Raw genomic sequence first — 13,345 nt, forward strand, 5'->3', positions numbered from 1 at the left:
ATACCTGAGTTAAAAACATGAAAGAATCTGGAGAATGGGAGGAGAGGAGACAATGGGATAAAAATAGAGGGCAATCTCATCAGGAAGTACTATCTTCTGCCTGTTTGGTATCCAGGAAGACTAGTCAAAGGGAATAGGGGTGTAATGTAGTACAGTGTACTAGGGTGGATGGGTGGTGTAGTGGTTAGAGCTCTAGACTTAGTGTAAGAAGGCCTGAGTTTGAGTCTAGGCTCTGTCACTCAATAGTCAGGTGATATTGAGAATATTTTTTCACTTGGGGCTAATAATGCTTACTTGGCTTTTCAGAGTTGACAGAGGAATAGTTCTCTTTAAACTTTTCATTGCTGTGTGACTGAATTGTTAATGACTTTGGGGGTAAACTTGATTTAGCCTTAATTTACAGTTACCATGAAATGCTCTAAAATCCTTTAGCTACTCATAGCACAGATGGCAGTGTAAACAAGTATCTGCCCATTTTTAGATCATGGAAAGTATGGTGGGTTTGGAATTATCTGAATATCTGCAATACCCACTAGCAATAACCTTGGGTGGAGATAACTGATGTTCCTTTCCCTGTTATGAATGACATTCCAGACATCTAAATTAAGATGTGGTTGGAGATTGATGTTGGCTTTAGGAAGAAGAAGTGAGAGGTCAACTTAATTTCTTCAACCTCAGCCTCTTCTTGAACTTGAAACTGTATTTTTAAGAGATAGGAATGTATTCTGTATAAACTGCTGTTGTTTGCTTTCCTATATTTGGAACATCATACTAATTTCTACAAGTTGTGATTACTAACAGCCGGCAATCACCTCACAGACTTGTATCGAAAAGAAGAGATAATCCAGGTGATGGGAAATGGCATCGTACAGAGTCCTAGATTCCCTAACAGCTACCCCAGAAATTTGCTACTCACATGGAGGCTACGTTCCCAGGAAAAAACCAGGATACAGCTGGCTTTTGATAATCAGTTTGGATTAGAGGAACCAGAAAATGATATCTGCAGGTAAGTGGAAAAAGCAGTCCCACTCACTTTTGATTCTGAAATTAGGAAGGCCAAGGATCATACAGTTTATGTATGGGAGACTATCTAGTCCAGGGGAGGGGAACTTGAATCCTTGAGATCACATGTGACTTCTAGATCTTTAAGTATGGCCTTTTGACTGAATCCAAATTTTACAAAACAAATCCTTTTTATTGACCTTCTAGATCCTTAAGTATGGCCTTTTGACTGAATCCAAATTTTACAGATTGCAATTGTTCTGTAAAATTTGGATTCAGTCAAAAGGCCACACTTAAGGATCTAGAAGGCCACATTCCCCACCCCAATCTAGTCTAATACCTTTAATTTTTTTTAATCTAATGATGAGCCTGAGGCCCAGAAAAGTTAAGTAATTTGACGAAGGTCACAGAAGTATTAACTTGGAAAGCTAGACTGTGTACCCAGGTCTTCTGATTCCAAATCCTGGGCTTTTTATGCCACTAAGAAAAAACAGAACTTGCAGCACCACCTAAACTAAGTATCTTTTTTTGATCCTATGGCCACACCAAATTCTCAAAGCTAGAGTTGTTTGCTTGTTTGGTTATTGCCTATTTGTTTTTTAAGTTTTAAGAGCAGTATAGCAGTGGTATATACTACAAGAACTGGAAAATAGCATGGGACCAACCGAGTGCAGTGGAGTGAGCAAGCACCTAAAGATCCTCTGGTTCCAATATGTCAACAGCTCCTATGAAATCTAGAGACAATAATCTTTATTTCTCCTGATGGAGCTGACTTTGCAAACTGTGGAAGATCTTATTCTTATTTGAATTTTTCTTGGCAGAAATACTAGAGTGATGTGCCATTTCCTTCTCCAGTTCATTTTACAGATGAGGAAGCTGAGGCAAACGGGGTCAATTGACTTGCCCAGTGTCTAAGCTCAAGAACGTGAGTCCTTGACTTCAGGTCTGGCACTCTATCCACTGTACCACATTACCGGTCTGTAGAAGATCTCACTTCCTAAATAATGGGGCCATAGCCAATTTTGCTGTAGCATTCCATAACCTGCCATGTGATAACTGTTGCTTACCACAAGACTGTCCTGAGTCATCTTCATTTTTCCTCTCTATACTATTTCATATGGTGGCTTCATATCTCCTATGGATTTAATTATCATTTACTATACAGATGGTTCTTAAATTTATTTGCCCATCCTAAGACCTCCAGTCATCCTCCAACATATCAAACTGGACGTCCTGCAGATGTCTTGTTTATATGTTGTCTTCCCCATCAGAGAGTGAGATCCCTGAGAGTAGAGACTGTTTTCCACCTCTTCTGCATTCCCAGTGCTTAGCACAGTGTCTAGCACTTAATAGGTGCTTAATAAGTGTTCATTGACCTACTAACTGCCTTTTAATGGTTTCATGGAACTTTAAAGTCCCAAGAACTAAATTTCAATCATTCAGGGTAATGGGATTCCCCTACCTCTGTAAGGGAGTGAATGGTCTATTTCCCTGCTCCATTCCCATACCCCAGAATTGCCATTGTAAGACCACAGGCATGTATAAGGAGGAAGTTGGGAAAAACCCCACAGTTCATGTGCTTCTCAAATGCTAATTTTCACATACTCATCCCTAGGTCAGCAGTAACGATTGGGGGGTAGGGAGTTAGAGGGGAGAGCTTTTCGTTGCAGTATCTAGTTGCCTTATTTTTTTCTTAGAATGTTAGGTGGTTGGGTTTTTTTTTTATTGTTCACTCACAGCATCTTGCATTTTTAATTAGCATTTATAGGACTTGGGGAAGGGTTTTTTGGTACTTTACTGCCCACACTTGTTCTGCATTACCAATGAACTACTGAACTGCTAAACCATTTCAGCAGGTTTATTTTCCTTTGAATAATAAAAACTGGGTGTCTCAAATTTGACTCTCCTTTGTTGCATGTTTATTATACAGACAGCTTTTATTGTGCTCCTCTTTTCCTGAGAATAACAGCAGTGACTATTACTTTCTGCGACCATGGAGGGTAATGTATGCCAGGATGAAAAGAATAATGCACACAAGAGCAGCCAGTTCATATTTACATAGAGAATAAATAGAGCCAACTTTGAGGTTTTTGTCTATCTTGTAGTATTTTTTTTTCTTTATATTTTTGGGGAGGAGCAACAAGAAGACAGGGAATGATCATGACCTCCCAGTATTCTAAGGGATTTGTGTCTTTGATGTCGGTATTCACTTGAAGGATGTAAATTATGACCAATCCATGCCTGCACATTGTGTGTGTTGCTTGTCCATCTTCCCATAGGTTCACCACAGAGGGTCCTCTCAATATGCTAGTGACCTTCTTCAGGTTCTGCTGTTATTTCAAAGATATCAGTGTATATCATGAGCTGTCTGTTAGTTATATGTCACTCTTCCCCTGGGCCACCCATCTTCCTTTTTTTTTTTCAATCATATACTTCTTTGATGAGATTTGTTATACCCTTTCTTCAAGATCTACTTATATGAACTCTTCTCCATTAAGCAACTATTAAAATAGGGATGTGGCAAATGAAATTCAAATCATTATTGCTGGACCAAATTTTATTCATGTCGATTGGTCTTTGAGGCTTGCAGAAGTTGAAAGGGCCTCTTATGCCTGCCAGGTAAAATGGAAATGAATTAAAATGGATTCCACTTACCCCCTCCTCATTCTGATCATACTCTAATAAGCCTCTAATATCCACTGGCTGACTGGGGCAAGAAAGGAAGAAAGGTAAAGTGAAAGAAAGGTAAAAGGAAAGGGGCAAAAGGTATCTCCTAAATGCTAAAGAAATTTTAAAAAATAAAATAAAAACATTAAACTGGTGAGTAGTCCTATAAACTCTGCATTTTAATAGTAAGCACTGCTCATGTTCAGACCTGGCATGGAGACTGCAGGAATCATGTTAAGATGAATCTGCACTGGTGAAAGGAGTATCCGGCTATTTGGATTTTGTTTTTGTTTTTGAGAAGTAGAAGGGTAGTAAGAAGACTATGTAATGCAGAAAATGACTAATAATCAATGATTTGAGAGTAGGACCAAGAGGACACTTCCCAACAAGCTTTTTGACAGACATTTGTAAGGTCCATAGCCAAATAGCTAGTTGCAGGGGTGGGGATCCTGCAGTCTCAAGGCCACATGTGGCCCTCTGGGTCCTCAAGTGTAGCCCTTTGACTGAATCTAAACTTCACAGTACAAATTGGATTCAGTCAAAGGGTCACACTTGACCTAGAGGGCAATGTGTGGCCTCGAGGCCACAGGTTCCCCACCCCTGAACTAGAACCTAGTCAGAGTTCAACATCAGTAACTGGATTATATTTAGAGTTCTTTTAAGCGTTTTTAGTTCCAAATGTTTAGTCCTAATATTTAAAGCCCATTTGTCTTCATTGCTCACACAGCTGGCAATTTCAAAACCTTGTTGAACATTTTTAAAAGAACCTGCCCATTCATTTGATCCTAGGTATGACTTTGTAGAGGTTGAAGATGTATCTGAAACCAGTACTGTTATAAGAGGACGGTGGTGTGGACAAAAGGAAGTTCCTCCGAGGATAACATCAAGAACAAACCAAATAAAGATAACCTTCAAATCTGATGACTATTTTGTGGCTAAACCAGGATTCAAGATTTATTATTCTCTTGTGGTAAGTAGCCTTGGAACCCTGTGGTTAAAAGCAGACAATGGTTTCTAAGTACAGACAATGGATACTATAATTAAATACAATGGGGCAGAGTTTGAATTCACTAGAAACCTCTACACACATGTTGGAAATGGTACAGTTTGCGTCTCTGTGAAGATTTGCCTATGTGGACATGAGTGTGCTTGTCTGAGTCCAAATATGTTCTATCCATTCTGGGAGAACCATTTAAAGTTACTCAAAATGAACCCAAGTCACTGAATTTTGAAATGAGGCCAGTTTCCCAGATGGGCCAATGACATTCAACAAGTCAAAAAAAAATCTAATCAGCAATTAATGCTAGGTACCCACTGTTAGAGGGGCAGGAGTAGGTTACCATGATTTGGTTTCTGAAGAGTAGTGAAGGAATTATACTAGTCCATCCCCATCCTGACCTGCAGCCTGTACACATCTGTAAGACAGCTGACTGGGAAGAGACGTGAAGTGTGTGGCCATGGGAGTTTTTAAATAATGCCATGAGAAGGGAGTATACTCATGCCCTTAGCCTTAGACTTATTAGTTGAGCTATGCTCAAATGAATAAATCATGTATAAGTTTATACAGTATTCATATTTGATGCTAACCCTGCTCTATAATCCTGATTTAGGAGGAGTGTGCTTGTGGTTAATTGTAGTCCCATTAAAAGTGTGCTCCCTTTGATGCCTCTTGGCTTTGTATCATATTGGCAGGAATCTTAGCAATGGCAACAGCATTGTAACAGATTTCACTTAAATACTATTTTAAGCTTTATTTCAATTCACAGAAATATTATTTGTTTCTGTATCCATAACTAAATCTGAGGCCCTGGTCCATGTGTCAAAAATACCACATACCAGGTTCAGCATCCTTGATATGTATCTATGAGTTTTAGATTTATGTCCTGTTACGTATGATAAATGAAACAGAACCATTAATCATGAAGCCTTAAGATAACAGAAGGATGAAATATACAGATAGTATGGAAATGAGGAGGAGGATGACTAAGTAATAATATAGCACTGCAGAGATTGCCAAACACTTTATATAGATAACGTCATTTTAGCCTTATAACAACCCAAATATAAGAACTTTTATTCTCCCCATTTTAAAGATGAGAAACTGAGTCTGAAAGAAGTTAAATGCACAGGGTCACATAGTCAGTAAATGTTTGAGGCAGGATTCAAACAAATCTTCAGCATTCTAGTCACTGTTCCCTCTAAAACACACACACACACACACACAGAGCAACAACTATATATTACATTAGGTGATTTATTTTGCAATAAGCATTTTCTCCCTAAATGTCATCCTGATATAGGTACACTGAATTTTATGTTCATTGTAGTGCACAGATACATAATGATTTCAGAAATCCTTTCTGTTGAGTATTATAGCTCTCTTTTCTACAACTGGGGTTCTTTTCTTTGGCTTTTTTTTTCTTTTCAAAAGGCAAATTTACAACAGCTTTTGTTATATTTCATTTCATTTCATGGCTTTTGCGTAATGGTGAGTTATTAAACAGTAAATGAATTCCACATCAGAACACAACAAAGGCAGAAAATAGCATGCAATGACACTGGCTCCAGTTTTAATTTGAAAATAATCCATCAGGCATGATGTGCATGATTGCAAACTCATGCTACACTGCTTCCCATTGAAATGAAGGTGTGAAGTTTTTGTTTCTACATTTTCTACCTTGTAATATTCACAAGTGACTCATCCTTTCTCAACTGTTTTTCCCTAGAGCAGATTTTCCCCAGAATGAACATATAGATGAAATGGGAATTCAAAGGCTTAGTGGAGATTTTTTTTTCTTTTTAAAACCCAAGGTTTGAAAGGTTCAAAACCCAAGAATATCAAGCCCCATGTTTTTTGAAGTATGTATCTCTGTAGTGTTTTGAATAGAGCTAAAATGATTGGTTACTATATTAGCTAACTATAATCTTAAATAACATCTTGTTGATTGGTTGAAGAAATAGCTCCTTTCTCAGAGGGGAGTATAATTTGTGGTGTGGGGAGAATGAGCTGGTGTTGGTTGTGTATCCTATAATGACAATGCTGACTTACTCAGCTTTGGGCTGGAGATTGCTTAGTTCTCATGGTCATAGAAATGTAGGCATGTGGGAGCATACTCTAGTCCCAGATGCAAACTTGATAAAAGGTTCAACCACTACATACTATATTCCACTATCTATTAAATGGTCTAAACTCTCTGAGACCTGTAATTTCTTGGCTGCCATCCTTCTTTTTCATACTATCTGGTACCTTACACAACCTCCTAGGACCAAAATATGGTACTAAATTGTCATGGTGATAATTGCTGGCAGTGCCTGTTTCAGTCATGCCTGACTAAGTGACCCCATTTGGGGGTTTCTTGGCAAAGATATTGGAGTGGTTTGACATTGCCTTCAGCTCATTTTACAGATGAGGAAACTGAGGCAGTCAGGGCTAAGTGACTTGCCCAGAATCACACAACTAGTAAGTATCTGGGGTTGGATTTGAACTCAGGTCTTCCTGACTCCAGGCCTAGCACTCTATCCACTGAGCCCCTTAGCTGTCCCCTTGTCCTCTCAGGTAAGAGTAGAAAATATATCATCATAACTATTGAGAAGTCTGTTTTCCATTTTTGTTTCTTGTGCAATGGAGATAATAATATATTCTTGACCAAGGCATTGTGAGCATTGACAAATTTATGCTTATGATGTTTCTTTAAGGAATATTTTGATGACATTGTGGTGTGTGTTATAGGGGTTGAAAACTATGCACAACAAGAAAAAGCCTGTGTGATGATTGGAAAATGGACTAATCAGGGCAGCATGTGCTGTCATACCTCTCATTGATTCTCCTGGTCCACATGGACTTTCCCAGTAGCTTTACACAGGGTTCCATGAGACTGCAATATCTGGTTGTGTCTTGAGGTTGAATGTGTGTGTATGTATGTTCTGCAAGTGGCTTGAAAACTGAGTTCATTGTGCGTTTTTAGTTGATCAGAAAGAGAATATTAAAGAGTATTTTCAAGGGTAAGAATAAGCAGGATAATAAAAAATATTCAATCAAGAAAAAATTTTAAAACTTTTAAATGTTTTATTACTTTTATTTTAACATGAATCCATCTTATTTTCTTAAAATTCTTACTATTTTAGTCTAATTAATTAAATTTCATGGTGAATATCTGTTGTATATACAGTCAAAGAGTTACCCATTCTCCCCATCTTACTCCTTTGTTCTTTCTTATTTCTGCTCCTTTGCAGGGGATCTAAACCACTATCCCTCAAATTGATGCAAAGCACCAATTTAAAACAGCATGTATTGTCTGGGGGTGGGGTGGGGAAGGGGTCTCTGTTTACCCTTCTCTGGAATGGGCAAAAAAAAAAACTAAATGTTTGATGGAGAAATCCTCCTCTTACATTATCTTTTAGGTTAAAGTCAAGAAAGATCTCATATATGGTAATCTAATGCTAACCAAGAGCTTAATTAATAAAAAAAATAGATTATCATATCCATAGATACTTGGAGGCCAAATGTCACTTGGTGGAGTATAGGGGGAATTAATTATAGGGTCCCTGCTTATTGCATATCAAGACTCTCCTAATCTCTAATCCATCCGCCATATAGCTGCTAAACGGATATTCTTAAAGCACACTTCTGACCATGTCACACCCCTCCCCAATAAATTCCATTTCTTTCTTATTACTTTAAAACCAGATCAAATGGTGGGAATTTGTTTTGCTTAACTATGCATATTTGTTACAGGGTTGTGTTTTTCTTTCTTTTTCAAAGGGGCATGGATGGTGGGAGGGAAAGAAAATATTTGCCTCAGTTTCCTCAACTGTAAATGGAGATAATAATAGCACCTACCTCTTGGGGTTGCTATGATGATCAAATATTATATTTGTAAAAGTACTTAACACAGTGCCTGGCATGTAGTAGGCACTAAATAAGTACTTATTCCCTTTTCAACCTTATTCCACATTATTTCCCTACACAGACTCTCACAAAGGACAATCACTCTCCTTTTTCTGTATATTTTTACAGGTTTGTCCTTATGTCTGAAATTTACTCCCTCTTCTCTTGTACCTCTTAGAATCCCTGCTTTCTTTAGTCTAATTCAAATGTTATCTCCCACATGAAGGCCATTCCTGATTGCCTCAGCTGCTAGTGCTGCTCCCCCTGCCCTTTCCCAATAAATTTATATTTATTTTGTGTGTAGGTCCTATCTACTTGTTTTATTTGTTCTTATATATGTATATGTTGTATGTGAGAGGCAGCCTAAGAGACAGACAGCCTGGAATGATCAATAAGAGAGTTGTTGAAAGAGGTAGGTTCAAATCCCACCTTCGGTACTTACTGGCTGTTTGACCCTGGTATGTATGGCCTGCTCCTTTCTAAGGAAACTTTCTAAGACTATATGCCATATAGAATGTGCTTTTTTACATTGGGGAAAGTTTGTCACCTTGAGCTACCTTCGTGGGTGAAGTCATAAGCTCTGGCTTTAAAAAAAAAATCAGTAACTAACATCTCCCTGTATAGAATGTGAACTCAGTGAGGGCAGGGTCTGTTTTATTTTTATCTCAAGAGTCTAGCCCAGTGCCTGGACCATGGTAGGTGCTCAATAAATTATTATTGATTTTGTAATTAGGACAACAGATGTTGGTCTTCTTTAAAAATACCAAAAAATGTTGTGCTTTCCATGTAGGAATATGAAATTGCTTGCAAATATGACCTTGAGAGTTTGTTTCTCAAATAACTCTCTTTAAGCCACTATAGAAATAACTCCACTGCATTTAGAGGCCAACAACTTGAAAATACTTTTATTATTTTCAGGTAGCTTCTTTAAGATGTAAGCGGCATTTTCATTGTTGCAAGAATAATCAAAAAGAATTCATTTCATGGTTGTTGAAAGTTCTCAAAATGACGCCTTTGAAGACTATCCATTTAGAAGCTTTTCTAGATGATTTTTGCAGCACCCTTTCAATCTTACTCCTCAAAGAGCAAAAACAAGGCAGAGGTTTATCAGACTTATTGGCTAATTGTGTATCTCCATTTAAACCAGCTGAATTAACTTCAAATGATGTTGTTGAGATTGCCATTGAGATTAAAACTCTACATGAGTCATGGTGTAGCATTGCAAGCAGTGATAAAGCAGAGAAGATGAGTTTAACAAGATAAAATTCTTAATTATCACCACTCTCTGCAGATTCTAATTTTCCTCTCTTAAAAACTTACCCATTAGCCTATCCAAACTAAAATCAACAACAGCAACAACATATGCAAAGCAGACGTTGAATCCCAGTTCTTCAAACTGGATTTGCTGAACAAAACTGGAGAGCAAGGAATCTGTGCCTTGTGCTCTGTAGTCTCACCCCCTCCCCACTCCTCCCCAGTGTAACCCCTTCTTCACTGGCACAAAGACATACTATACAAACCTGTGCAATCCCAGCAAGCTGCAAGTGTGCTGCGCCTGTTTGCCCCTTCCCATTCTATTCTGTTCCATTTCCCTATGCCAGGGAGTTTCAGGAAAGCTTGACTGACTAAACTTGGCTGGAGGGGGCGCTAGGAGTCAATGGAATTCTATTAGAATGCAAAGGCCTTGAGAGCAATGTCTGTTCTGTTTTTTGCACTTGTGGGGCTTAAGACTTCCAAGGTTACTTAATAAATTAATAAATGCTTGATAAAGGGAGGGTGGAATGGTAGAAGGAATCTTAGTGGCAGAAGATTGGCGTTTTAGTGCTGACTCTACTGTTTTTTTGTGTAGGGGGCTGTGTGACTTGGAGAAGTCACAAACTTTCAGCCTCAGATTTCTCTTCTGTAATATGAGACTGAAAGCCTTTTAACTGGACTGATGGGAGGACTAAATGAGATAATAATATACATAAATTGATATGTAACTGCAAAGTGCAATATAAATAGATATCACTAATTCTATTACTACTGCCGTTAATATTAATAGTGATTGATTTCCCTGCAACAGAGGAAGGGACTAAGGACAAAGACTTTCCTTCTACCTCTTTTTAGGTCCTGCTTTACACATAATAGCTCATTTTTATGCATTTTAAGATTCATAAAGTGTTTTACATACATCATTTCATTTGATGCTCACAACAAACAACCTCTGAGTTAGGTGCTCTTAATGCTTTTTTCTTTTGCAGTTGGGGAAACTGAGGTTGTGTGACTTGCCTAGGGCCACATTACTAGTAAGTATCTAAAACTGAACTGTGACCCAATCTGCCACCAAATCTAGCTTTACATTTGCAATACTATTACACTGGCTGCCTTTATGTGGTCAATTGGAGGGCAGGGATTGTCTCTCTCTTGGCATTTTATCCTGAACACCCAGCACATAGTAGATATTTAATAGAAGCTTGGAATCCCAGGTCCCTTTCACCTCCAGGATCTAATACAAAGTCTTCTGTTTTTAAAGCCCTTCACAACATGGCCCCACCTTGGCCTACTTGCCACTCTTTCCACAAGATACTCCATCTCTCCACTCTGTGACTTTGTACTAGTTGTCCACCAATACAGGAATTCCCTGTTCCCATCCCCCCTTACTCAGATTCCTACCTTCCTTGAAGACTCAGATGAAATCCAACCTTTTATAGACCTTTTCCCATCCTGCCACACTCCTTGAAACTGCTTAATAAATTATGGTTAACAGGCTGAAAAAGTGAATGGTTTAAAGAATGTTGAAACTTCTCCCCTAAAATATTGCTTTCCCCCCAGAGGCCCTGAAGCTCTATCAATTAGGGAGTCATATGTGAGGACAAAAAGAGACACTCTAAGAAAAACAGGGGAAGGGAAGAGAGTACCAATTGTTTATATAATGGTGCTTTGCTAAAATCTGGTTTAGGTCTCCTGTACTAAGGAAATTAGTCGGGAGAGAATGAGGACCAAGAGGTAATTTTGAGGTATAGGGAAATTTGAGGAAAGGCAAGGTTGGGTGCTTTAGATGTGAAAAATTGACCAGCATAAGGTGGAAATGGCTTTGGGAGGCTCCAAGGTGAAAGGTTAGGGCACAGAAAGGGGAATGGGAAGGGGAAAGAGACAACAGCACTTGGCTTACTTTGAAATTTTGCTTTTACCCAAGCCCAGTACACTATGCTACAGTATCTGCCTACATTAAGTGGAGGTGTTAACTGTTGTTATATCCCTGTCTTCTCTTGTTCCTCTCCCCACCATTAGCTCCTTGCCAAGTTTTCCTTTTCTACCTGCATTTTCTACCTTCATTAACAGCTGCTTTGATGTCAGTGAATGGCAGGAGAGGAGGCTGAGCAGATCATTCTACCAATTATAAATTGTTAAGCATCTGTCTGGAGCCCAGGAGGGGAATGCTTCCTCTAGTATGAATCCACAGCAGTCCCAGCTTGGGGATACTTTTTGTGTCTCTTTGTTTTTAACCATAAGCTTCTTGTACCCTTCACCGAGAATACAAAAAGCAAGATTCTTCTCTTCAACCGTACTGTATAATGCAGAAGAACTCACACAGATGCCAAATTAGGAGAACCAAAGGATTTTAGACTTTAGGGATTATCTAGTTCATTCTCTTCTGTGTTCAAGTGAGGCAACCAAGTCTTGCCCAAGATCACCTAATTTGTGGCAGACACAAAAGGGCCGCTCAGCCTTGCTGACTCTAACACTCTTCTCTACTAGTCAGCACTGCCCCTCCGTATTATCTACTATTGAATTTAGCCTTTGAAGCTGTTAGAAATTTTTCTTCTATGTCAAGTGTCCCTTTCCTATACAAGCAGTTGTTTGAAATAATTATTCATGGTTCCAATTATTTTTGTTCATAAACTTCATGCTCAAATACATGCACAGATGATACTCAGTTTGCTTGGGTAAGCTCATTTCCAGCTCTGAAAGATATTTTGTTTAATAACACATTGGGTAGTCCAATATTTTGTTTATCTAGCACTTAATTATATTGCCAAGTTACAAGTAAATCTGATGGGTGAAAAGCAAGAATGTTTAGTAATTTCAGAGACCTACACTATATAATAATTATTGTCCTTTCTCTTTTTCAGTTCTTGGTCCCATGATTAGGGAGTCGAGGGGGGGGGGGGAAATACTGTCTGAAGAAAGGGTAGAAAATGTTATCTAGTTGCATCATAAAATAACACTTAACTTATCTTAGTTAGCGTATAAATTACCTTACCTTATCTTAAGATGAGTTTATAAATTATCTAATAATACCACTGCCAGCCAAAATAAAGTATCTACTTGTTATTGAGAGTATACCTTCCTAGGGGCTCAAAGAATTCACTGGAGATTCTCTGATTCAGCCACTAAAGGTCCTTCTAGAAAAACACGGAGATGTATGTGAAGAATTCCTGGGCAAAAAAGAGGCAGTCCTAAGATTCTGGCTGTCACCAAACCGAGCTGTTAATGAGTACGTTGATCTGCTGGCTCGCAAATGCGATAGACAAGGAAAACTTGGGAGTCTGCTGGTGGGGAGGGAGACAAGAGAAGAGTGGGGCAGGGGGGAGAGACAAGAACGGACATGAGAACAGTTAAATCATACCTCTACTTTACCTGAGCAGACAAAGTAGCACTCTTCTCACTTTCATTCTAGTATAGCGCACCAAGCAAAATTTCTTTTCTTTTTAATCAAATGCTTTATTAACTTCTACTTTACATCATTCATTTATGCAAGATTTTGAGTTACAAATTTTCTCCCCGTTTTTCCCCTACCCCCCC

General features: G+C 38.6%; 1 protein-coding gene across 4 annotated transcripts in view; it reads left to right on the forward strand.

Annotated features, from left to right (window-relative positions):
* PDGFD (platelet derived growth factor D) overlaps positions 1 to 13,345 on the forward strand; it is a 337,251-nt gene that overhangs the window by 215,803 nt on the left and 108,103 nt on the right. For 3 of the 4 annotated variants that reach the window (XM_069080540.1, XM_069080537.1, XM_069080539.1), the window contains exons 2-3: positions 802 to 1,006; positions 4,459 to 4,639. In XM_069080540.1, coding sequence (XP_068936641.1) covers positions 802 to 1,006; positions 4,459 to 4,639 — 386 coding nt within the window. The remainder of the gene's footprint in view (positions 1 to 801; positions 1,007 to 4,458; positions 4,640 to 13,345) is intronic. The other variant, XM_069080538.1, reaches the window with a different exon arrangement.

Source organism: Petaurus breviceps, unplaced genomic scaffold (assembly GCF_028583685.1).
Source record: "Petaurus breviceps papuanus isolate PSGF00001 unplaced genomic scaffold, PetGlider_PUasm1.0 91133, whole genome shotgun sequence".
Classification (NCBI taxonomy): domain Eukaryota; kingdom Metazoa; phylum Chordata; class Mammalia; order Diprotodontia; family Petauridae; genus Petaurus; species Petaurus breviceps.